The sequence below is a fragment of the Peromyscus maniculatus genome, chromosome 7 (assembly GCF_049852395.1).
Source record: "Peromyscus maniculatus bairdii isolate BWxNUB_F1_BW_parent chromosome 7, HU_Pman_BW_mat_3.1, whole genome shotgun sequence".
NCBI lineage: Eukaryota > Metazoa > Chordata > Mammalia > Rodentia > Cricetidae > Peromyscus > Peromyscus maniculatus.
The window spans coordinates 57,394,240-57,418,770 of NC_134858.1; the positions used below are offsets into that span (position 1 = coordinate 57,394,240).

At 46.6% G+C, this 24,531-nt stretch overlaps 1 protein-coding gene and 1 long non-coding RNA gene across 4 annotated transcripts in view; one reads left to right on the plus strand and one right to left on the minus strand.

Annotated features, from left to right (window-relative positions):
* Thsd4 (thrombospondin type 1 domain containing 4) overlaps nucleotides 1-24,531 on the minus strand; it is a 579,159-nt gene that overhangs the window by 185,335 nt on the left and 369,293 nt on the right. Inside the window, exon 1 of one of the 3 annotated variants that reach the window (XM_006971466.4) lies at nucleotides 4,389-4,502. The exons of the other annotated variants lie outside the window; for them this stretch is intronic. Coding sequence (XP_006971528.1) covers nucleotides 4,389-4,460 — 72 coding nt within the window. The 5' untranslated portion in view covers nucleotides 4,461-4,502. Of the gene's footprint in view, nucleotides 1-4,388; nucleotides 4,503-24,531 lie in introns of those variants that run through there. 3 annotated transcript variants of the gene reach the window in all.
* Nucleotides 4,532-22,846, plus strand: LOC121830867 (uncharacterized). Its single transcript, XR_006074151.2, has 3 exons — nucleotides 4,532-4,643; nucleotides 19,482-19,570; nucleotides 21,438-22,846. It is a non-coding gene; the product is annotated as an uncharacterized LOC121830867 (long non-coding RNA).

Sequence of the window (24,531 nt, forward strand, 5' to 3'; positions counted from 1 at the left end):
AGAGTGAGAGAACTAGCCCTGCCCCACACCAGCTGCAGCGAAAGGAGAGCCGGCCCGCAGTCAGCCTGGGCAGCACACTGACCCTGCCCTCCCTCCTGTTCCCCCTACAGCAATCAGGAGAGTGGGCCCAGCACCTTGCCTGGGCAAAACAAAAGAGCTGCCTCTGGTGATGTGAGTGTGAGGGACCTGGATTTGAGAGAGCAGGAGAACTGGTCCTGCTCCTTGCTGTAGGCTGCATTGGGTGAACTCTCTGAGGCAGAGCTGGAGGGCTCCCCAGGTAGTGATGATGAGGGAAAGCCAGCGGTCTGACCAACCCAGCTACCACCCAGGCCCAGAACCAGGGCTATGAGTTGGTCCACTCCAACATCCACCAAATCTATGAACTGTTGGATCACGTGAAGGAGATGAACTTATAGATCCAAAACAGCAGGATCTCTACGGTACAGGGCAACAGGATATCCAAGAGGAGCCCCAGGGAGAGCCCATTCCCATTATTGGTGGTGTGGCAGAAACGGGAGGCCTCCAGCCAGACCGATGACTCGTGGTAATGAACAACACTTGCAAGATGAATGAACTAAAGGGTAAATTGTGTGACTCAATGGGCCACACTATAGCTTCCATGACAGATTTTTCTTCTTTGGTTTTGTTTGGTTTTTGGTTTTTCTTTTAAGTTTGGTTTTGATTTGGGTGGGAGGTTCCAGGGACAGAGGGCAGATACCAGGGTATGGGGAGGGAGATAAGTGGGGTCAGAATACATGATATGAAATCCACAAAGAATCAATAAAAGTTGAAGAAAATTATAATCTCAAAATTAAAATAACAAAAGTAGAGAGAGAGGAAGATGCTTGACATTGACCTCTGACCTCCACACACACACCCATGTACACACAGGCATGCCTACCTGCGCTTGCTCTCTCTCTCTCTCTCTCTCTCTCTCTCTCTCTCTCTCTCTCTCTCTCTCTCTCTAAAGCATGTAATTTGGGGCTGGAAGTGTAGCTCAGTGGTAGGTTAAACATCTACTATACATGATGCTCTAGGTTTATTCTCCAGCACAGAGAGAGAGAGAGAGAGAGAGAGAGAGAGAGAGAGCGCACATCAGTGGTTTTTAGTATAATCACCAAGTTGTGCAACTACCCCAACACCACCTAATTCCAAAACATTTTCATCACCACAAAAGGAAAATCTGCAACCATTAGCAGACCAAATATACATATTTTTTAATTTGGGTAGGTATTGCCACATTGCTTTACCAAAATTAAAGTAACGTCCTTTGACATGGTCTCAGCACAGTACACGGACCCTTACGGGCTTCTGGTTGCCCTGACTTCCTCCTCCCTAAACACAACAGGATCTCACTGGTCTCGTTGGATAAGGAAGAACATGCAGTGGCCCCACTCCTCTGTCTCCACACAGACACTGCATCCTGGCATGCTTTCCACACTCACAAAGGTAGCAAAAGAGCCGGGAATGGGGTGCAGGGGTAGAGTTCTTGCCTCACGTGAGCAAGGGCCATGGTTCCATGCCCAATATTGGAAATAGGGAACTAAATGCCAAGAAAGCATGTTTAAAAATCGCATCAAGGGCTGGAGAGATGGTTCAGCAGTTAAGAGGATCCTCTGCTCTTGCTGAAGATCTGCGTTTGGATCCCCACCCCATGTCAGGTGATTCACAGCTACCTGTAACTCCTGCTTCAGGAGATCTGATGCCCTCTTCTGGCTCCTGTGGGCACTGCACTCATGTGCATATGCCTACCCGCCACCCCCCTCAAAAGGACAAATAAATACAAAACGTTTTAAAAATGCACTGAGAGTCCAGCCTGACTTCAACAAGTGTTTTACGGTCCTTCAGAGGATGTACCACTGTGTACACGGCTACTATTCTGATCTTATCAGGGGCAAAGACATTCTAGTGACCCAAACGCTCAGAGTTCAATGCCATGGCAACCAGGAAACAAAGGCAACAACAGCTTTTTTCCAACGCATGCACCGACCTCATGCACCAGGTTGCTCTGTCCTTGAATGACAAGTACCTATGCCCACGGTGCCAGCCAACTGAGGCTTCCTCTGCATACACTTGCTTCCCCCATCTGTGGACCTCCAGGCCCCCATTTGTCTGGAAAGACTTCACACCCAAGACAACAACTGGTTCTGCAAACTGGTCCCAGCTCTGTTGCTTGGCTCACAGCCCCGGGCTGAGAACACAGTCGGCTCGGCAGCCCGGGTGGACAACGCCTGCTCCCCCTTTTCCCTTTCCTCCTATGTGTTTTAAGGAACAGGCAAAGGGAAGATAATTAGAACCTGCAAGAAAACCCATGGGCAGGCAGGAGGAAAGAAAACTGTGGTGACTTAAGGACGCCGCCACATGTTTATAAGTACGCATTTGTAAGTAACACGGCAATAAAAAAGACGCTCCTATAAAATGCCACATACTTCAAAGCTCTATATTACTGACATTCTCTTTTAAGGGGTGGGGGACCCAGTCATGTCCCTTCCTCATCGTTTCACTTCCAACAAGCAAAAGGAATCCTAGTTATACCATTTCCCAGTTGTGCAGGCCTTTACAGGGCCAACTGCCCAGAAACACCCACACCCTTATATGCCCACACAAAGATAAAGAAAAGGTACAGGGGGGTCTTTCTATGGCACAGCCGTGCAGTGCCAGGGGTGGCAGAGTAGGTATCTCGCTACCTCTCTCTGGGTCTTCTAGCTGCTCGGATTGAGCGTACACACTTGAACCCCAAAGCCAGTTTGGTCCCACTTTCTGTACACCATCAAAGTAAGGGTGTGCCTGTACGTGTGCTCCGCTCTCATCCCCCCCCCCCCTTGCTGACTGTGAGGTGAAGCAGAGCCCTTGGCCTGTATAAGAGGCTCCAGGACATGCATTCCCGAGTGGCCCTCCCCAGGAGCCCATTGTGGGCAGGTAACTGAAGCCTGCCTTCGGCCTGGCTGTTAATAAGAGTAATTGGCACACCGCGGAGGGGCGGCGGCAGGGCCGTGATTTGCTCAGTACGGAGGTCTCCCCTGACCAGATGTGTCGGCAGCGGTGATAGAAATATTTTCCATATGAGCTTTCCTCTCGCCTGCTTAAGTGCTCCGGGCTGAGCGAGGTGGGCCCATTTGTCATTTACTCCACACAGTAAAAAAAATCAACGGGGAAGTTGCAAACTTCAACTCCAAGCAGAGGCCGGCGGTCTGCTTTCGGCTTTCAGCATTCCTAATCTACTGGGCATCTCCACTTCCCTCTCAAGAGCTCCGTTCCCCTGGAGACTACCCACAGCACAGAGGGCTTGGGTAACGACCAGGCGAAAAGCCTAGGACAAATGTCCCAGGAGCTGGAAGCTCGTGGAACCTGCCTCAATCTTGCGGCGTGGGCAGAGGTTGGGGAGGACATCCTAAGCATGGAAGGGAGAAGAGCCATTACATGAGCTTTCAGGACTCACTAGGCTCCTGACAAGGTGAACAAAAGGCCAAGCTGGGAAGTGGCCTCTTGGCCCTTTTAAAAGATATACACGGTCACTAGGCTTTTCGAAGAGGAAGATGAGTTCGGGACAAAGGTTGTATTTGCATTGCTCCAGTCTGGGAGGCTTTCCTTCAGAGTTAGTAGTGAAGGAATGGAGGACGAGGGAAGGTTAGTGCCGGCTCATCTGCAGGGCAGGGTGGAGACACTGAATGTTCCTTTCTCCCTGCTCAGTGATCAATACTTCAGGCTCTGCCTGCATGAAAACCGGCTCCTGGAGGCATCAGTCATGTTCAGAAACATACCCAGCAAAACCACGGGCTAGACCAATAAGAAGCTGTCCCCACAGACCTTAAACCATGCCTCCTTTTTCTGGCAGACCCAGGCACACTTGTAGCCCCCCCGCTGGCTGCCGCTTTCCCTCTCCACACTCATGACAGAAAGTGAAACACAGGTTTACCCATGCACATCAAAGCGAAGAGAGAGAAAAGCAGGGCACGGAGGGAGGCAGGAAAGAAAGGCAATCTCTCACGCATGCAGATCCCCTCTGAGGCACAGGGGGACAAATGCCTTGAAGGCAATGTCCTTCCTGCATCTGTAATAGATCCTACTGGAATTTGACATGCATGCCCCCCCCCCCAGCCCGACCCCTGCAAACAGCAGAAGCATGCATGCCATAGGTTTCTGTCACCCAGGCCATGCCAGGTCCCCAGGGTGGTAACTGCATGGACAGGTTCAGCACAAGGTTTTAGAAAGTACAGGATCCTTCAAGAAGAAAAGTTTCCCTGTAAGAAAAGCCTAAAGAAAAGTCATAAAAAGCGTTAATCTTTGCACACCCCAAGAACCTATTCCCTGGTCCCTCTTCATAGATGGAAGAGGACATTTATGCAGACAAAAACAGAACTTCTGACGAGATAGTGCAGTTGGCTTACCTCTCCCCCAGGTCTTGCTAACACTGCTGTCTCAGTGTGGAACAATGTTAATAACAGGTAGCTGACAAACATTATTACCCAGAATCAGAGCTACCCTGGAGGAGAAGCCGGCCGCCCAGTGCGAACGCTAGCAGATGCACTTGTGGCTCTGGGATTCCAGCCTGGACTTCTGTAGGCACTGCGCTGGTTCCCCGGCTCCTTCCCTCACTGTACTACCCCGCGCTCCGAGCTCAGCCTCTGCTCTGAAGAAAACTGGTAAGCTGATCTCTTCATGTAATAACTTCTCCTGGCTGGGGGAGGGGACAGGAGCCAGCTGGGAGCTGGGGGGCTGCCTTTAACAGAAAGCAGAAAAGGGGAGGGACAGAAATGATCAATGTGGAGGCTGCATCTGGCCTCATTCATGAAAAGGGCTCCAAGGTAAGCACTTAACGCAGGGCGATGGCTCTGCCTCCTCCACTGAGGCAGGCAGGAGGCAGTGGGCTGCAGGAGGAGGAGCTGCAGGCTGGCAGCTTGGAGACCCAGGAAACCCAGGGCCTTCTTACCTCTGGGTCTGAGTCTGGAGGGCTGTGTGACCTACACAAGTTGCCAGCCCTCTCTGGGATATAGTCCCTTTTTTTTTTTTCTCACTGGTCCTAAGTCAAGAGGTGAGTGGATAGCTTCTATATTCCTTTCCATCTGATTCGATGGGTGCAGAAATTATCAAAGGCTGCCTGGAAAGCATAGAAGTCACCAGAGAGTCACCTGCTTGTCACATGAGCATGAATGGATGGGAACTGTATTTCCCCCTTGCTGCATTTCTGGGTCACTGTGCCTAAAGCAGGATAATGAAGAATTATTGATGAGGATATAAAAATAAGTGGTAAAGTGTGGACCAGTGAACTCTGGGTGGCTACACTGTCAAGAATAACCTGTGGGATGCAGGATGTTCTTGGAGAAAGAAGACTCCACCTTAGTGGATCAGAGGGACCATCAGAGTGGGACTGGGGCACATGAGGAGCACAGGGGCTCACACAGATCTGCTGAGCTCCAGAAACCAGCTTTGTTCTATCCTAGTATGAGTCAAGGTCCAAAATGGGTTTCAATCCACCAAGGATTGGATTCTGCCTGTGAAGGCATACAAAAGCATTCTGAGGGTTTTGGTGGCCAGGGAGAATAGGGCAACATCAGACCCAGTGTGTTCTAGGGGCCCCTCCTGTGAAATGGGGGAAATGTCACCTAATGATTAGGAAGATACATAGGCCACATTGGCTTACAACTTGGTGTAGTTTGTGCCACAGAAGTACTAGAGACCCTGGCTTGGTCTTTGGTCTGATGCAAGTTCAAAACTCAGTCCCAGAAAGTAAAATAACAAATGTTTGAATGCTCCGGGTTATGGGCATAACCCTGCATGAATGAGGAACTGCTTACCCTAACTAACTACAGTTTGCAGCCACTTAGCATCAAGGGCCATGCGATGATGATTTACTAGTGAGACTTCTGGGAAGGCTTGGGTGAAAAGCACTTAGAATTCCTCTTGCCAGAGAATAAGGAGGGTGCTACGGTCCTCTATCCACAAACCCCATTTTGGTGGTCATTCGGAGCCTGAGATCAGGTCTTATAACCGTTCTGCTTCCCATACAGTCTGCTGGCAAAGACACCTGGGATTCCCTTGACCCATCCTTACCTCCACAACCATTCTTCAAGCTATCATTTGCCCACCGTGACCAAGGCAGGCAGCAAGGAGAAAGAGAGAAATGAGTAGGGTTTATCTGATTTTAATTTTTGCCTTTGCACCCTCTCCCTTCCCATTCATTGTTATGTGTCCACACTGAGTCTTTTCTGCTTCCTATTAGAGGAGGCACTGTTACTGACTCAGTGGTCTGCCAAAGTGCAGGCATTATTTAAGCCCAGCTCCTTAAAAGACCAGGGATGTTTCCTAGCCAGGGGTTGGGAAATTCCCTGCAGAGGGTTTGGCTGTAAATGTTTTCAGTTTTGCAAACCATATGGTCGTCTGCGGCAGCTACTTAACTACCATCGTAACGAATGAGCACGATAGATGTGGCCATGTCACAGTAAACTTGACTTGTACATATAGTCTCTCGTTGGCCTGGAACTTTGTACATATAGTCTCCCATTGGCCTGGAACTTTGTATATATAGTCTCTCTGTACATATAGTCTCTCGTTGGCCTGGAACTTTGTACATATTGTCTCTTTGTACATATAGTCTCTCGTTGGCCTGGAACTTTGTACATATTGTCTCTTTGTACATATAGTCTCTCGTTGGCCTGGAACTTTGTACATATAGTCTCTCGTTGGCCTGGAACTTTGTACATATAGTCTCTCATTGGCCTGGAACTTTGTACATATAGTCTCCCATTGGCCTGGAACTTTGTACATATAGTCTCTCTGTACATATAGTCTCTCATTGGCCTGGAACTTTGCCCGGCAGGCCAAGCTGGCTAGCCCTCAAGCTTCCGGGAATCTGCCTTTCTCTGCCTCCTATCTCACCATTGCTGAGGTCATAGGCTTGTATCAATGCACTCGGCTTTACATGCGGGTTCTGGGGATCCCAACTCAGGTTCTCGGGCTTTCAGGGCAAGTCTGTTTCCAACTGAGGCTGTTTCTCCAATCCTGCAAGGTGATTTCTGTCACCTCTCCCCTGTCGCAGGAGCTCTGGAAATAGTACCTGTGGTCCTTCTGTCGCAAAGCACAAGAGGTCATGTTTTTAGCCCTTATGTGACTTCTTGGCAGCACTAACCATGATGCCCTTTAAAGAAATGTTGTGGTAAGCGATACCCAACTTCAGACTTAACCATCATTCATTATGCAATTGAGCAGCATTGGAAACACTGGTGATGCCATGCAGTCCTCACCACTATTGTTCCCAGAACTTTTTCATCATCCTAACAGGACTCATGTAAGCATTAAACCATCTCTCCCTACATCCCCCTCCCCTTGGTCCTTGGCAACCCCTAATCTTTAAGACTGTCTACTCACAGACATGGGATGACACACTTGGTCCCTTTCTCGCCGACTTATTTCACACCGTGTATCGTTTTTAGAATTTACTAATGCTGCCGCATATATCGAAACTTCATCCCTTTTTAAGGCTGATTAATATTCAACTGTATAGATATACTGCATTGTACGCTTCTGCGATGGTGAATAACGCTGCAAAGAACACAGGTGGACGAGTCTGTTTTGGAATCCCTGCTTTCAGTTTGTCTGGATCTAAATCTGAAAGTTGAATTGCTGAATCCTAGGGCGACTCCCATGACCCTCCTGACTGCCTCTTCAGCATACCCTACCTGCATGTTTAACTTGCTGAGGATCGGCTACACTGTGTCCATGGTGGTTGCACCTCTGACATTTCTACCTGAAATACACAAAGGTGATGTACTACACATCAGGTTAGCTTCCTCCCCGGCCAGTGCCTGTCACTTCCCACCTCCTGATACCGGCCGTTGTAGTGGAGTGACGTGCATGCCCGTTTCGGATGGCTCTCTTCCATAGTTCCCTGGAGACCCCTGCCTAGTTTCCTCTTCCTTATCAGCATTCTTTGAGCACCGTGGACACGGCAACATTCGGGCTGTGTCTCATCTAACCCTAACAACAGCATTGCTGTGCTAACTTGAGCCATGCCGTTCACTGTGCACACTGGGTAGATGGTAGGGACAGTGTTCGGGTCCTAACATCCGCACCCCACTACTAGAACCCATCTCTCAATCTCAATGGCAGAACAACACTGCCACCCTTTTTCTGGACACCCTCCAGTCTCCATGACACCTCCTGGGGCTGAGCTTCTATATCTGTGTTCCAGGCCATTCCCCTTCTACAGCTGCTCGCCTTGGGCCAGCTCCCTAGTTTACAAGGCTGGTCCTCAAGCACCCTTTACATACTCATTGCTGCCCCTGGCTAGTTACAGCCAGGACGTCCCCCTGACCTGGAGACCCACAGATCCAGTTGTCCAGGGCATAGGTCTATTTCCCTGCTGTATCCCAAATTCAACAGGTCTAAACACAGAACAGTGTCCCCGAAAACCCATTCTTCCTCCTGTTTCTTGTCATCTCTCCAAGAACGATGTCATTTTGTACAACAGCATTGCTGATGTCATTCCAGAGGCTGACGAAGGTGATGACACCGTTCTTCCCAACCCCTCCCTTCTTTATTTAAACCACCGTTGGATCATACAGAGATCCTGTCTGGCCACTTCTCTGGAGCCCTGCTGTTCTTGCTCCCTTCCAGCCCCCCACCATCTCACTGTGACTTTTTTTGGTCACCCCCTTTTTTTCCTTCCAGTATCCTCCAGTAAAAGACAAGGCTCACCATGCTGTTCTTCTGATTTTCAAAACCTTTTATGCCAGAAAAATATTCAGACGTAATTCAACATGAACAGAATAGTTGCATAGGGAGATGAAAACTAGTTCTTCCTAATGTTAGTGTCGTAAATAGCTGGGGTGCAGTTATGAAAACTGTGTGTGTGTGTGTGTGTGTGGTGGGGGGGAGAGCGCATGCTTTTAATCCCAGTACTTGGGAGGCGGAGGCAGGTGGATCTCTGTGAGTTCCAGGCCAGCATGGTCTACAGAGCAAGTTCCAGGACAGCTAGAGCTGTTACACAGAGGAACTTTGTCTCAAAACAAACAAACAAACAAACAAACAAACAAACAAACAAAAAACAAAAAACAAAAAACCCAAACAAACAAACTCATACACAAAAACAACAACAACAAAAAAGCAAACAAGCTGTTATCACTGTGCAATAATATTAACTTAGCTGTGGATTTGTTTCTGATTTTTCCTACAAAATCTCTGTTTCCTGCTTCAGAACCCAACCCAGAATCACAGGTTGGAGTGAAGAATACCATGGAGGTGACATGCTCATCACTACATTGGCCAGGGATGCACAACCTCACCGCGATGCACTACAGACAATGTTTACCTTGACTGATGTGGCGAAAGTGCTACCAGCCAGGTTTCTCCCTGAGTAAAATGACTATTAATTCCTTTTCCTTTTCCAAATTCTACTCATTATAAATGTGTCTGTGAGTCTAGTGGAATCAAGGCCCACTTCCTGGGGAGGATGTATCAAAGAATATTTGGACATGCGGTAAAAGTGTCACCCCTCTAATAAATATTTGGAGAAATGTTCTGAGGCTATGCAAATAACCCTTTCTGCTTGGAGTTTGAGCAATTTTAGCATCCATCTGAGATCCTCCCTGCAGTAAATTGCTACTATAGTGTTCTGAGGGTGACTTTTCTATTTCCCTCATACTTTCTACATGTAGAAAACAGAATTCACCTGTGTGGACGGTTTGCCGCCTTCTCCTATTAGCTCATTTATACTTTCCTGCTTCTTCGATGGTTCTCCCTTAGGGATGGTGCCCAAACCCCTTAGATGACAACTGTGACCTGCTGTGGGATGGTCTGTATGTCAAATTGCTCTGATTGGTCAATAAATAAAACACTGATTGGCCAGTGGCCAGGCAGTAAGTAGGTGGGACAAGGAGAGAGGAGAATCCTGAGAAGCGAAAGGCTAAGGCGGAGAGACACTGCAGCCACTGCCAGGACAAGCAACATGCAAAGATGCCGGTAAGCCACCAGCCATGTGGCAAGGTATAGATTTATAGAAATGGGTTAATTTAAGATATAAGAACAGTTAGCAAGAAGCCTGCCACAGCCATACAGTTTGTAAGCAATATAAGTCTCTGTGTTTACTTGGTTGGGTCTGAGCGGCTGTGGGACTGGAGGGTGACAAAGATTTGTCCTGACTGTGGGCAAGGCAGGAAAACTCTAGCTACAGTGACCCATGGTCTTCTGCCCTCCCAGCTGCCTCCCTCTGTCTCTGTTCACAACCACTCCACTTTCCAGCCACTTTATCCACAAGAAACCACCCCCAAACTACCACATGTCCCCGGGTTCCACGCCTGCTTCCACGTTGGCTCCTTCCAGAATGTCATTTTTCAAGCCTCGTTGATTGAGCTCCCGCGGCTCACGGCCTTTGAAAGCTCAGCTCAGATTGTTTGGACGCACTAAGTGTCAGAAACCATTTAAATGGCCACCGGGAGGAACAAAGAGAACAACTTGTGACATTCACAAAACGAGATGCTTTGACCCAATGCTCTGTTGTTGCTTTGAGACAGGGTTTCGCTCTGAAGTCCAGTCTGGCCTTAAGGTTTCAGTCTCCAGGTTCCTGAGAGTGGCCCGCCACACCCTGCTCTCTGCAGCAACTAAAACAAAAATATCCACTGTGGGTGCTTCCTATGTAATGAGAGGAACCATTAAGATTTACTATAAAGTGAAAAAGAAAAGGTAGGAAGCCGGGCGGTGGTGGCGCACGCCTTTAATCCCAGCACTCGGGAGGCAGAGGCAGGCGGATCTCTGTGAGTTCAAGGCCAGCCTGGACTACCAAGTGAGTTCCAGGTAAGGCGCAAAGCTACACAGAGAAACCCTGTCTCGAAAAACCAAAAAAAAAAAAAAAAAAAAAAAAAAGAAAAGGTAGGCAACAGAGTGACTGCCATCCTACAACTCGTGTGTACCTGCTTCTAGGTGCTCATATATGTATTAATCATCCGCAGTTACACACGATAGTTAGCTATCAGTGGCTAACTGGAGGGGGAGAGAGCTTCAGGGTGGAAATACGAGGGAATGCATTACCATATATCTGTGCTGTCTCATGTGACAGATGCTTAGTCACCTGTGGAGACCTGGGCACTTGAAATGCAGAGTTCAGCTTGCAGTGTGTGGTCACTGTTAACACTGGGTTAAATAAAGTACAGTATTAAATAACTTCATTTCACTTCTTTCAGTGTGGCCGTTAGCAAAATTTTAAATCACCTAGCATTTCTATGGGCAAGCATTTGTATATCCCTCCGCACTGAACTTTCGAGCATGAGTACATTGCTATTCAAAGTTAAATAAAAATGGGGATATGGTAATGACAATAGTTAACAGTCAAAGTGAGTTACTACACACCAGTCCCGCTCAGTCCCAACTTGCCTAGGTGCCATGTTTCCCAGGAGTCACACCTCATCAGGCTCCCTGTCCAATGGAGGGCAGTGACCTTGTGTCCTGTCTCCAGGTGTCCCCTCTGACCACTCCCAGTGTAGCATTTACCACCATCCTTTGAGGTAACTGTTAATGAATCAAGGCATAGAGTGGCCCTCTATGACAGCTGACGTGTCTTTGTGCTCATGCCCAGACTCAGCATAGGCTGCCTTGTTCGGGGTGGGCTGAGGAAGGGAATGGGGGCCCAGGAAACTCTTGATGATGAGTAGACAGGTCCAACAGTTCATCCTAGACATCGGGAAAGGTAAAGGTGACAGGTGAGCATCCAGAATGATGTCAGGGAACACCAAAGTGACGAGGGGAAATGTAAGAGCGAGGGACACAAATATCAGAGGTCTAAAACCAATTCAATGATACCTTGTGACTTCTGTCTTACTAAGAATAAATTCACAGTGGATTTTCCTCTCTAAATATTTCACTTTATTTCTTGCAAAGCACGTCCCTCACTTGCAGGAAGATGCAGCCTTCTTCCCAGAGGCACACACCACATATTTACATTGTATGGAACAGACCTATGGCAGGGGTTGGTCAAGGAGCAGGCTTCAAGCACTGGAAATCAGGGGGAGAAGCAGGTGTTAGTAATTAGCTCTCCCTTTGTGTGAACTGAAGAGCCATTAACTGGCCACAGAAGTGGGAAGTGGAAAGCACTTTCCTATTGTGTTTCTAGCAACTTCTCTCCATTAAAGGTAAGGGAAATCATGAGCACCCAAAACAAAAGGAGTCACCCTGCCCTTACCTCTCTCTGGTTTGGACCAAAGGGAGCCTGGCTGTATGAGTGCCCACGGTCAGAAGGAAAGCTGTATGGACTTACAGAAGGCAGGGGCAGCTTTGTTGCTTGGCTCAGCAGGGTTCAGGGATGTGACAGAGAGAGCAGAGACCCCAGCAGGAAGACGTTCACGTGCAGTGGTTCATCCTAACTCTGCAGACACACCACTGAATCACCTTAGAAAAGGCAGCAGGCCATTCTCACATTGGCCATATTCGTTATCTCAAGGATAATACTTTGCTGGAAAATACAGTCTCAAAACGTGCTCTCTGGATTAGTATCTTCAGACAACTTGCCAGAGATGCAAATACCTGAATCCCACCTTTTACTTACTGAATCAGGAATGCAAAGAATGGGTCCCCCATCAGTTGGTTATGACACAAGTGGATGCCCATCTGGGTGCCCTATGCAGGAATTCTCTGCTCATATTTATTATTATACATCACTGCCGATCAATAGTTCTGTCTCGTCAACCTTATTTCAAATTCCAGCTCAAAGTATTATTTTATAAAAACGTATTTTCATATACAATGAAACTGCCAGATATTAAAGCATAGTGCCAATCTACAATAAATAAAACTCAGCCAGTGGAGGAAGAGACAAGCCCTTTCCCCAGCAAAGCATGCCAAAGGATTGGTCTGTGTTCAGCAGGCCAGTGCAATCCAGCAAGGGAAGGATGGGGAAGGCTGGGGACACGGCTGACTCTTGGGGAGCAAATGAAGCTATTTATCTAATTGCCACCATATGCCAGAATAAATCTCAGATGGATTAGAGAGCTCAGACAAACGAAACAAGAATGAAAGCTGGAGATGGGTGAATATTTCTATATCTGGGGGAATGGGAAAGGACTTGTATGCATGGGTCTAACAAGAACAGAGATTGGTTCTTTAAGTTACATATGTATGTATAGTTTTTTAAACCCCATCCATCAAAAATACCATAAACAGAATTAAAAGTCTGATGCTGAATGGAATATGTACTTCACTTTCTCATTTTCTTAACATGCCAGTTCTTATTATGGGGGTCTGAAAATACGGTGATGAGCAAAAGCAAACTCAATTCCAGTCTTTGTGGACCTGACTTGCTCAGCAGGCCGAGGCTAATGAAATCCAAGAAATACTCCTGATAGCGCAATGCTAAGGGGCTGCAAAGGAAAGATACATTATGGTTTAAGAGGTCTGTCCTCATTAGGGGGATTGCCTTGCTTTGGGAGCAGTATGGCTCTTCTGACAACCGGGGAGGGAGCAGGTGTGGATGAATAGAGTGAGCAAGAGGGAGGCCAGCATCAGCTTGGGCCGAAGACAAAGGGAGGCACCGTGAAAGAGTTTTGTCTTTCTTCCAATAAGCATCTACTGAAAGGGCAGGGGCAGCAGTTACAGGACACAATTTGCATTTTGCAAAGGCTACTCTGTTGCAGGGAGAGGGATCAGAAGGCACGAAGAAAGGAGGCTGGGAGAGGGCTCAGAAGATTGCAGCCACAGTCTGGACTAAAAGCGACAGACGCTAACACTAGGACGGTGGAAAGGGATGCAAATCAGACTCCATATCACAGAAAGGGGGCCATGCCTGGGCTGTGTCTTTTAAAAGTGCACAGATCATATAAAGGCAATGTTGACACTCAGGAGAGTAGCTGAATAAAGCATGGCATGCCCCAAAAGTAAAATCCTACCCCATCACTTAGAGTGACCACATCATTTAATGATTTTATTGGCACATTTTTATACTATGCTTTAAGACCGAAGGAGACCACACGGTGAAGAACTCTTTTAATCACTGGTGCCAGGTTAGATGGACACCAACGTTCAGAAGAAGATGGGCCCTCTACCTTCTATTGCACACCAAATGAACTCAAAATGGATCAGACTGCCCATCATAGTGATCACAGTATATAACAGCCTATGCTATACTGTAATACAGTGTATATTGTACTAATGTATAATATTGCATAGTGTACGGCAGCATAATATATTGGGTTATATACTTAAAATCTTCTCTCAGCAATTTTCCAGTGTGAAGCATAAAACCAGAATATGAGGTAATAAGTACGTCAAAAAGTTTGATTTAGTCATTCCATAACGTACACATATATCAAAACAATATGCGGCACAGCATACATATATATGATTTTTGTCAATTAAAAATCAGACAGAAGGATCCTAGGCTGGGGAAAGCCCCAACATGTCTACATCCTAATCCTTGGAGTCTGGGAACGGGCTATGTGTGCTGGTCAGCTTTTGGTCAACTTGACACAAGCTGGAGTCATCATCTGAGACCAGGGAACCTCAGTTAAGAAAACGCCTCTGTGAGGTTGGGCTGTAGGCAAGTCTGAGGGACATTTTCTTGGTTAATGCTTGATGTGGAAAGGCCTAGGCCATTTGAGGTTGATGATATCCATGGGCAGGTGGTTCCAGGGTGTGTAAGAAAGCAATCTGAGCAAGCCAGTGAGCCGTGGTCCTTCACAGCCTCTGACTCAGTTCCTGCCTCCAGCTTCCCACCCTGGCTTCTCTCAATGATGGACTACAAGCTTTAAGCTGAAATAAATCCTTTCCTCCCCAGTTGCTTTTGGTCTGTGTTTTTCTATTCTTAAAAACAGTGTTTTAAATTTATGAATTTTAGGTGTATGAGTGTTTTGCCTGCATGTATGTATGTACACCACGTACATGCCTGGTGCCCATGGAGATCAGAAGAGGGCACTGGATCTCCTGGGACTAATACAGATGGTTCTGAGCCGTTACACGGGTGCTGGGAATGAACCTTGGTCCTCTGTAAGAGCAGCATGTGCTCTTAACCACTGAGCCCACTCTCCAGCTCCTTTGGCTAGTGTTTTATCTGGGTAATAGAAACATAACTAAGACATGGTAAAGGGAAATTAAAGAGCTGGTTGAACTACCATAGTTAAATGGATGACTTTAAAATAGGTAGGTTAGCTTGGATTATCCGGGTTGATTCAATTAATTACAAGAATCCCTTAAATATGAAAGAAGGAAGAAGATAACAAAGTCAGAAAGATTTGACTTGAGAGGAACTCAGTCTGCCATTGCTGGCTTCACAGCTGAATGGGAACCCCATGGTCAGGAGCATACAGAAGCTTCAGGAGACAAGATAGTAGGACTCCTTCCTCGAGTCTCAAGGTATCCAGTCCTATGAACACCTATAGCAATATTATTATTATTATTATTATTATTATTATTATTATTATTATTATGTGTGTGTGCATGCCACAGTATATGCTAGAAGTTTACAGGAAAGCCCTCAGTAGCCTATTTATTATTATTATTATTATTATTATTATTATTATTATTATTATTATTATTTGTGCGTGTGCATGCACACATGTGTGCATGTGCATGCATGTCACAGTACACATGAGAAGCTTACAGGGAAGTGCTCAGGAGCCCTTCTCACCTGCTGCCTTCACCTGAGTTCTGGGTTCAAACCCAGGTCAGCAGGCTTGCAGCAGTAAGTACCATGTTATTTGGTTGTAAGAGGTGAAACAGCGACCCAAGCGATGAGAGGAAGGACCCTTGAAAACATAAAGCTACCTGAGGGAAGCCAGGTCCCAAGAGCATCTGTTGGTGGCTGCCATCTATGTGAAAAGCATTTCCCTAGGCTGAGGAGCTAAAGGAGAGGTAGGGGAATGGCTGCTAAGGAATATGGAACTTTGCAGGGGGGGGGGGGGGGGAGGCTATTCCAGTGTGTGCGTGTGTGAGTGTGTGTGTGTGTGTGTGTGTGCATTTTAAACCAGTAAATTGCATGATATATGAGGTAGATCTTAATTAAACTGCTTTTTGAGGCAGCCAAAATTTGGTGTCCTTAAAAAAAATCTCTTTTGGGTAAGCACCAAAAATTATTAATTCCCTTCTTGTTTCGCAAATGTTAGTTATTTTCTACTTTTCTTTCATACGGGGCCAAAATAAACAAGTCAATTCTACTGACAAAGTTATTCATTTGGAAAAATTATGAAATAAAAGCAGGGAAGGCTATGAACAGGCCATCAGTAAATGGAGACTGGATCAAGAAAAAGAAGGTGGGATGCAGAAAACATCAGAGATACTCAAGGAAACAGGAAGCAACATGCTGCCATGCTCACCTCACCCACCTTCCCAGAAAATGATTTTTAGGAATGATTCCCATGGGGAAGCAGGTGGCATGAGCAGCGGGTGAAACCATGGGCAATGCAGGCGCTTTCAGCCGGGGCTTCTCAAACCTAGGTCGCCTAGAACCTTTACATGCCGTTTTTAATCAGGAGGTCTGGGGAGGGGGGCGCCCCTGGTGATGCTGGCAGTCACTGCAGGGAGGGGCAGTGCCCACACTTTGAGTCATCAAGCCTCTAGTAGGCAATATCAGGAGCTTACTAACGCCCGTGATTTGAAATAACACCAGTTCTCTATCTATGAATGACATTAATCCAAATTATGTAACGGCAGTTTCAGTATTGTTTGTAAGAGGGGAAAACTTTGGCAATGTCAATGTTTAACCACGGGATCTGAGTCACCTTTCTGTTTAACTTTGACTACCACCTAATTATATAAATAACATGTTTCAATATTTATTGACCCTGACTGGGGTTTACTATATTGATTCCTTGTCAAGTGAAGAAGTAACAACGCTCAGTTTTGAGGGTAGAGCCATTTCAGCATGGACACACAGAGAAGGTACCCAGACAGTGGCTCTCCTGCACCATAATGCTAGTTACCTTTGAGTGGTGGTTTTTATTTTTTCCTATTTGTGAATCTACATATGTTAATGTTCCCGCCACAAACTTTCAAAATTTTAGTAATCTTAAGTAGTGAAATTTATTTGAATCCTGCTTCAGGTCCTTGTAGCCCAGCCTCAGCAAAACATGCAACAGTGCCCTCTAGACGTCATTCACTCAAACTTTAAACCTCTCACCAACAGGGCTGAGTCCAATATTTCCAGTGGATTCACGACAGTGCGCTAATCAGTTGCTTGGTTTTCTCCCAAGGGTCTCAATTATCATCCTCTTCTCATGTTAATTTGACTTAATTAAATATGGCTAATTTTCTGATTTGAACACAACAGAGGTGATTATTTTCCTCTGGCTTTGTATGAACAGACCTGTCAAATTTCTATGTCAGTAAAGTAATAGCGCCACACATGTTGATAGAATGACTTAAACATGTAGGAGGAAGTTCCACCATTAAATAGCACTATCTTCAAAGTTGTTCTGATCTCATTGCTGTTGCCACAACAAAATACCTTGAGCAAAAGCAATTCATGGGCGGAAAGAGTCCACTGGGCTCACAGTTCCAGGTTACAACTCACTGTGGAGAGGAAGCCAAGGCAGACGTGCAAGAGGCTAGTCACATCACATCCTCAGTCAAGAGCAGAGAGAAATGAATGCACTCATGCTGTCTGTCTGCTCTCTGCTGCTTATGCTGAAATACAGTTCAGGGTCCAGCCTATGGAATGGTGCCACCCACTGTGGGCTGGGTCAATTAACAATCAAGACCACCCCCCACAGACATGTCCATAGGCCAACCTCATCTAGATAGGTCTTCAGCTGAGATTCTCTACCTAGGTGACTCTAGGTTGTGGCATGGAAAAACTAGGCAGTACAGGGGTTCTGGTCAGTGCCAAGAGTTTAGTCTTGGGAGCTCCCAGCATGTCTGTCTTTCTGCTTCACTTCTTCCAGGCCAAGGCTATAAGTGCCAGAGGAACCACAAAGCTCTGTTGCATTTCCAGTCATGGCTGAATACCTCTACCGTGCAAGGGTGCTCACTTCTCAACATTGTGTGAGCCCTTATTTCAGGCTGCAAAGCTCACAGACGTTCCCGAGGGGTTGTAGAAAGGAGCATAAACTGGAGAAATGCCCTTGTAATGTGAACCTCAGGCTGTTCCTATTAGTGAGCTAGAAAAGAGGACAGGAGGCAGGACATACTGACGTGTACCAAGTCCACGAAGGACTCTGATGCAGCCCTGGGCTTGCTCTATCACACTGCTCACCAGAATTTAGGGGCCTGTTGCCCAGTTTCTGCATCTTTTATTAGGCATTTGAAAAAATACATGTGGAGGTGCTCTGTTCCCCTAAAAGCTTATACAACAAGGGCTCGGTGAGTACACATGTATGTATACGGAGGTCAGAGGTCAACCTAGCCTGAGGTCACCCGAAGCTGTCTTCTTTGGTCACTCTCCACTGTGTTTTTTTAAGACAGGGTCTCTCTCTTTGACCTGGAAATTTCCAATTTGGCGAGGCTGGCTGGCCAGGGAGTCCCAGGGAGCCACTAGTTCTGCCCATTCAGCACCAGGATGACATGGGTGTCACCATATCCAGCACTCTTATGTGAGTTCTGGGAACAGAACCCAAGTCCTCATGTGTGTGGAGCAAATGCTTTAGTGAACAACCATCCCTAAACCTAGGGTCTTCTTCTCATAAGCTGCTTATCTTACGTAGTTTATCGCAGCCACAGAAAGCGAATGTATCTGAATGTACCAATTTAAGGCAAGTCACAACTCAGCTGAAACCTTACCCCTCCCTGCCTTGCAGCAACAGAAAAGTAACATTTCCTGAAGACTTCACTTTCGACCCTAAGAGAGCAGGATGGCACTGTATCAATTACATCACACACCAAGTTGACCCAGCAGGTCTTTTTGCAGATGAAGGGACCAAGGCTTAGAGAAGCTAACCTGGTAGTCAAAAGGCTGGTCATTGAGGGGTAAAGCAGAAATTCAAACCCAGGGCCTCTGTCTCCACAGCTGAGCCCTTAACCGTCCTGCAACTGTGATTGAATCCACCCACTTCTACACAAGTTTACTGCCTCCACTGGCCAAGCCACCCATCTCCCCAGACAGTTTCAATCAGCTCCTCTCTGAGATTCTACCCTGAGTAACACTGTAAACCAAGAGCAGAAACTGGCTTCCCGCCCCCTGTTAGGATCATCTTTTTGTACACCCAGTGAAGATGTGTCTCTGTTCTTCCTCACCTGCCTAAGGCACCCTCTGATTGGCTTAATAAAAGGCTGAATGGCCAATAGTTAGGCAGGAGAGGATAGGCAGGACTTCTGGGGAGAGAAAGGAACTCTGGGAAAGAATAAGAGGCCAGCCAGCCACAGAGGAAATTGGATATATGGTACTGAGGAGAGGTAACAAGCCACATGGCAAAACATAGATTAATATAAACGGGTTAATTTAAGTTTTAAGAGCTAGTTAGGAACAAGCCTAAGCTAAGGCCAAGCATTCATAATTAATAAAGTCTCTGTGTCATTATTCAGGAGCTGTAAATCCAAAGAAAGTTTAACTACAGCCCCCTTATTACCTTAAGGTTTCCTACTGACCTTGGGATAAATGAGAAGCCTTTGACCTGAATGAAGGAGTCCACAGCACCGCAGGAGGAACCACATGCCTGGTACTGTAAGTCTGGCCAAGAACCAGGGGTTGGGAAGTCTACAGCTGCAGGGTGAACCTACTATTATTATTTTGCCAAGCAGAATTAATATTCTACTACTCTCTAAATTCCCATCTCTCTACTCATAGAACAATGCCACTCTCGGACCTCCTCAGAGAAGCTTCTTTGTGCCGTGGACCGTGGCTAATGTATAAACTCTTAACTGGTCAAAATGCAGACAGAGTCAGCGGCTGGCATGCTCAGCCTCAAATGGGACATCCATGCCCCACCCCCCAAGTCTCAGGGACCACTGTGGAAGGGGGCAGAGGTCAGGGAGGACCAGAGCGAGGCAGTGTCTTCCAGACATGATGGGACGATCCGCTCCTGCACTCATAGCAGCCGTGGCTGCCCCCATAGGATGCTGCACAGGATCAAGCCAGCCGCCACTCTAGCATGGAATGGGAAAGGGGTTTGAAAACCCCCACCCCGAGGAGCTATGGAGAGCTGATGGCTTCTGGGGGAGAGAGGTGAAGTGTGTGGCTCCTGGCAGGTTAGTCCATGCTCCAGTGCATGGCCCCATACATTGGGTATCAATTGAAGTAGATGGGCTATTAAATTTTTTAAAATATAGAATCAGAAGGGATGGATCCAGAATGAGTGAGGGGGAGGAGCTGAGGATGGGTCTGATCAAAATATGTTGCATGAAATTCTCAAAGAATTAATTAAAATATTTACTTAAAAAAAGACACAAAGTTGGGGTGGTAGGAAGGTCATGGTGGAGCTAGGAGGAGCTAAGAGTATGATGAAAATACATTGTATGAAAAACACACAGAATTAATAAAGATATTTTTATAATAACTTTTTTTTTTTGAGACAGGGTTTCTCTGTGTAGCTTTGCGCCTTTCCTGGATCTCGCTCTGTAGACCAGGCTGGCCTTGAACTCACAAAGATCCGCCTGCCTCTGCCTCCCGAGTGCTGGGATTAAAGGCATGTGCCACCACCGCCTGGCTTATAATAACTTTTTTAAGGTATCTTTTTTTGAGGTTTATTTATTTATGTATATGAGTGCTCTATTTGCATGTATCCCTTTATGCCAGAAGAGGGCATCAGATCCAGGTCCTCTGGAAGAGCAGCCAGTGCTCTTTAACCACTGAGCCATCTCTCTAAGCCTTAATAAAAGTATTTTAAAAGAGAAGTCCTTAGCAAAACCAGGAAGTGCTAGGACCTACCCCATCCCATCCCATTCAAACACCATTGTTACTCCCTGGTCTCCAGCCTTAGCAAATCCTTGCTCATTCTGCCTGGCCGTAAACTCCACCTCATCTTCTCTCCTTTTCCCCTTTGCCTGGCAAAGGCAACTTCCTCTTGGGTATTACTCTCCATGATGCATGCTCATCCCAAATCCAAGTGAGTGTCTTGCTCCCCCGCCAATCCCCCAAGATGATAATTCCTTTTCCTGCCTGTATTTTTTTTTCCTCTGGGTCCCCCCCCCCCCCATCTATAGCACAGATTTCTCGTGTATTAATGTTAACTAGACTAATGGCAGAACCCTGTGTGGCATTTTGGAGGAGGCGAGGAGGTCAATGGATATCTACTAGGCAAACACATGCGTGAAAGAAGATAAACATTACCCCAATCCAAAGAGGTTAGGTGAGCCTACCTTAGCCAAGGTACACTGGATGAGGAGCTATTTGGAGGGGAGGTTTCCCTGAAGTCCCTCAAGTCACTGGCAATCAACTGACACCATCTTGAAAGCGTCGGTATATTCCGCTGGGCAACATGTTTTTGTTGTTGTTGTTTTAATGCCTGGCCACATCATTTTTAGCTTCAAAGGGATTTCAAACTCTGGACATCTTTTTCTCCTTACCTATTTCCTCTTTCCATTTCTCCTAGCCATAGATGCTGAGCTGGCAGGATGTCCAGAGCTCCGAGTTCTGCTAATCTCCTCCTGTGGAACCAGCCAGTTTTGGCTCTAAGTCAAGCGACACCAGCTACTACTGTAAACGCTGCTCCTATTCTTAACAATGATTTCTTCCATGGCTACTTCCTATTCTTTCCCCTAAGAGGAGGGATCCAAAGAAGATAAATGCCACAGCAACCAGCCGAAAGGGACCAGCAGAAACCATCAAAAAGGACAACAGTCAATGTGATGACAGAGTGGTTGCCAGCATCATTTAATGATTGGGGGAAGCAGCCAAAGATGATCACTCAAGTTCATAACTCCAAAGCAAACTCCAACAAGCGAAGCTACTGAGGAAGGGTCAAAGGCCTTGATACTTACTGTGTGCATTATGTATATGCACTGTGCCATGCATCAGGCCGGGGTAGATGTGACTGCCCCCCTCCAGCTGCTTTTCTTACATTTCTGGTGGTGACTCTAGCTTTAACAGACTAGGCCCCACTTGCTTCTCAGTCCTAGGACATGCTACCCTTCATTTTAGACTTGCTGAAGCTGAAGTCTGGGAAGATAAAATTTCTGCTTTGTTGAGGGCACTATAAACCTAAGATACCAATTCAGACAAATATTTAGAGAAAAACTGACTAATTTTCTAATTTCTGAGTTTAAGATTGAGAAAAATAATACAGTTGTTTCTCCTCTTCTTTCTGAAATCCCCCACTCAGCCCAGCACCTGGCAGCAGGCGTGTTTAATCTAATCTAAAGCACACTTCTTATAGTTAATCACTAACTCCAGCTTTCGGCTGAAAACTGTTGGGTTAAAAAAAAAAACAACAAAAAACCAGACCTCTCACTGACAGAGAACCACATTCCATGTGCCTTATGATCAACAGACAGAGAATATTTTAAATAAATGGGAGAGTTAATTTTTAGGCAACTATGAAATTTTTTCTCCCATGGTGACCAAACATAAAATGTGCTGACCTGTTCTGAGGAATGTCAAGTATTGTCCTAAGAGGGGCACATTTTTTAAAACAGATCCCTTGTTTCAGCAGGTTTATTAGTTAAGAGAAAGCCAGCATGGTTACAGGTACACCTTGGAATCTCAGCGGCACAGAAGAGCTGCTTACTTGGCTCAAGTCTAGATGTTGGGGCAGTGTGCCGCTCCTCGGGGCCTCTGAGGGACCCAGGGTTCCTGAGGCACTGCATCTTGAGCATGTCATTTCCAAGGTCATCCTAGGTGTTGCTAGCCATGTGGCAAATGGGGAGGGGAGATGGCAGGGGATCATCAGGACTGGTCCGCTTTTCACTGGCCCTATCCAGCTGTAAGAGGGCTGGCAGCGGGAGGGGGGCGAAGAGACGTAGGCAGGGGGCTGACAAAGAACCCAGTGGTTTCCACCACAGTCGTCAGGATGTCCTTAGGTAGGCATCTCAACCCCTGTATTGCGCATTTTTAAAAAATGAAGTCTGTTTGTCACAAGGTATCACACAGCTCAGACTTCTTCCTTACACCCTACGAGGTTGTAAATACTAGCTATATATCTAGCACTAAGATTTCCCTCTGCCCCTGATTCAGCCACATCCAGCCAAGAAATGGGTGAGTTCCTTAAAAAGGCATGTCTCACCATCCCAACAGCTAGTTCTTAGCTATTTGACACTCAGAAATAGAAACCATGGCCCAGTGAGTGAGTCTTGGCTTACATTATCAGGTGCAGAGAAGAGAACATTCATTGAAGACCTGGCTGCCCTGCAGATACCTTATTTAATAACATTATGAGATGAGACTTTATGCCCATTTTCCAGATGAGGAGGCTGAGTTTCCTGGAAGAGATGACTCTGCCAGCATCACAGAAGTAGAACTAGGGTCCAGGTGCTTCAATAAGCCCTCCAGATTTTCTTTCCCCTCCCCTTCAAGACAGGGTTTCTCTGCTCTGTGTATCCCTGGCTGTCCTGGAACTCACTCTGTAGACCAGGCTAGTTTCAAACTCACAGAAATCCACCTGCCTCTGCCTCCCAAGTGCAGGGATTAAAGGTTCGCGCGCCACCACCGCCCAGCACTCCTGATATTCTTATGCGTCACAACTCATATCCTTCATAAAAATACCTCAGTGCACAGACAATGCACTATCATGGCCTCTGACAGTGGCAGGGTTGGAAAGACGACTTTGAACTTTCAAGTCAGCTGTCTCTCATACTCAACTTTTGTGAAAATTTCCAGTGAGTAGCATTTTTGAAACTTAGAGGGTTTCCCCAAGACCAGATGTGGTGGCTTGAATAAGAATGGCCCCTAAAGGTTCTTATGTTCCAAAACTTGGTCCTCAGTTGGTGAACTTGTTTGGGAAGAATTAGGGGGTCTGTTGTGGTCTGGTTGGAGGAGGCGTGCACTGGGGGTGGGCTTGGAGTGTTCAAAAGTCATTCCACGCTTTCTTCTGTGAGTTGCCTTGGTCATGGTGTCTTACCACAGCATTAGAAAAGTAACTAAGACACCAGGAGAATCCAGCACCCTGCTCTCTTCCCCAGACTTGCACCTAGTCCATATCAGGCAAGATGTTACAGCAGGCACCAAACCCAGGAGCACAAATCAACAAAACCACAGTTATACGGGTGCAAAATCTCTCAGGGCAGAGGCTGGAGCTCAGCTGGCAGGGTGCTGGTCCAGCAAGTCTGAAGCCCTGGATTTGATCCCTACCTAGCATTTCCTACACCGAGTGTAGCGGTGCGTGCCTGTGACCCCAGCACTCTGCAGGTGGAGGCAGGAGGAGTGGGAATCAAGACTGTCCTTGGCCACCATGAGTTTGAAGCTAGCCTGTCTCAGAAAGGAAAAAAAGCCCACAAAATTTAAAGAAAAGAATGGTAAATAACTGGAGAGGGGGTCTAGGAAGGGAGAGAGAGGAAGAGGATGGGGAGGGAGGGAGGGAGAGAGAGAGGGAGAGAGAGAGAGAGAAAGAGAGAGAGAGATTGATTGATTGATTGATTTTCTTAGTGTCTATTGATATTGTTGTGAATGGACTAGTGGTTTGCAAGCTTTTTATGTGTGTTGACAAGGCATTTCCAAATATACTCAAAAGCTGTACATCTAAGGGCATTACG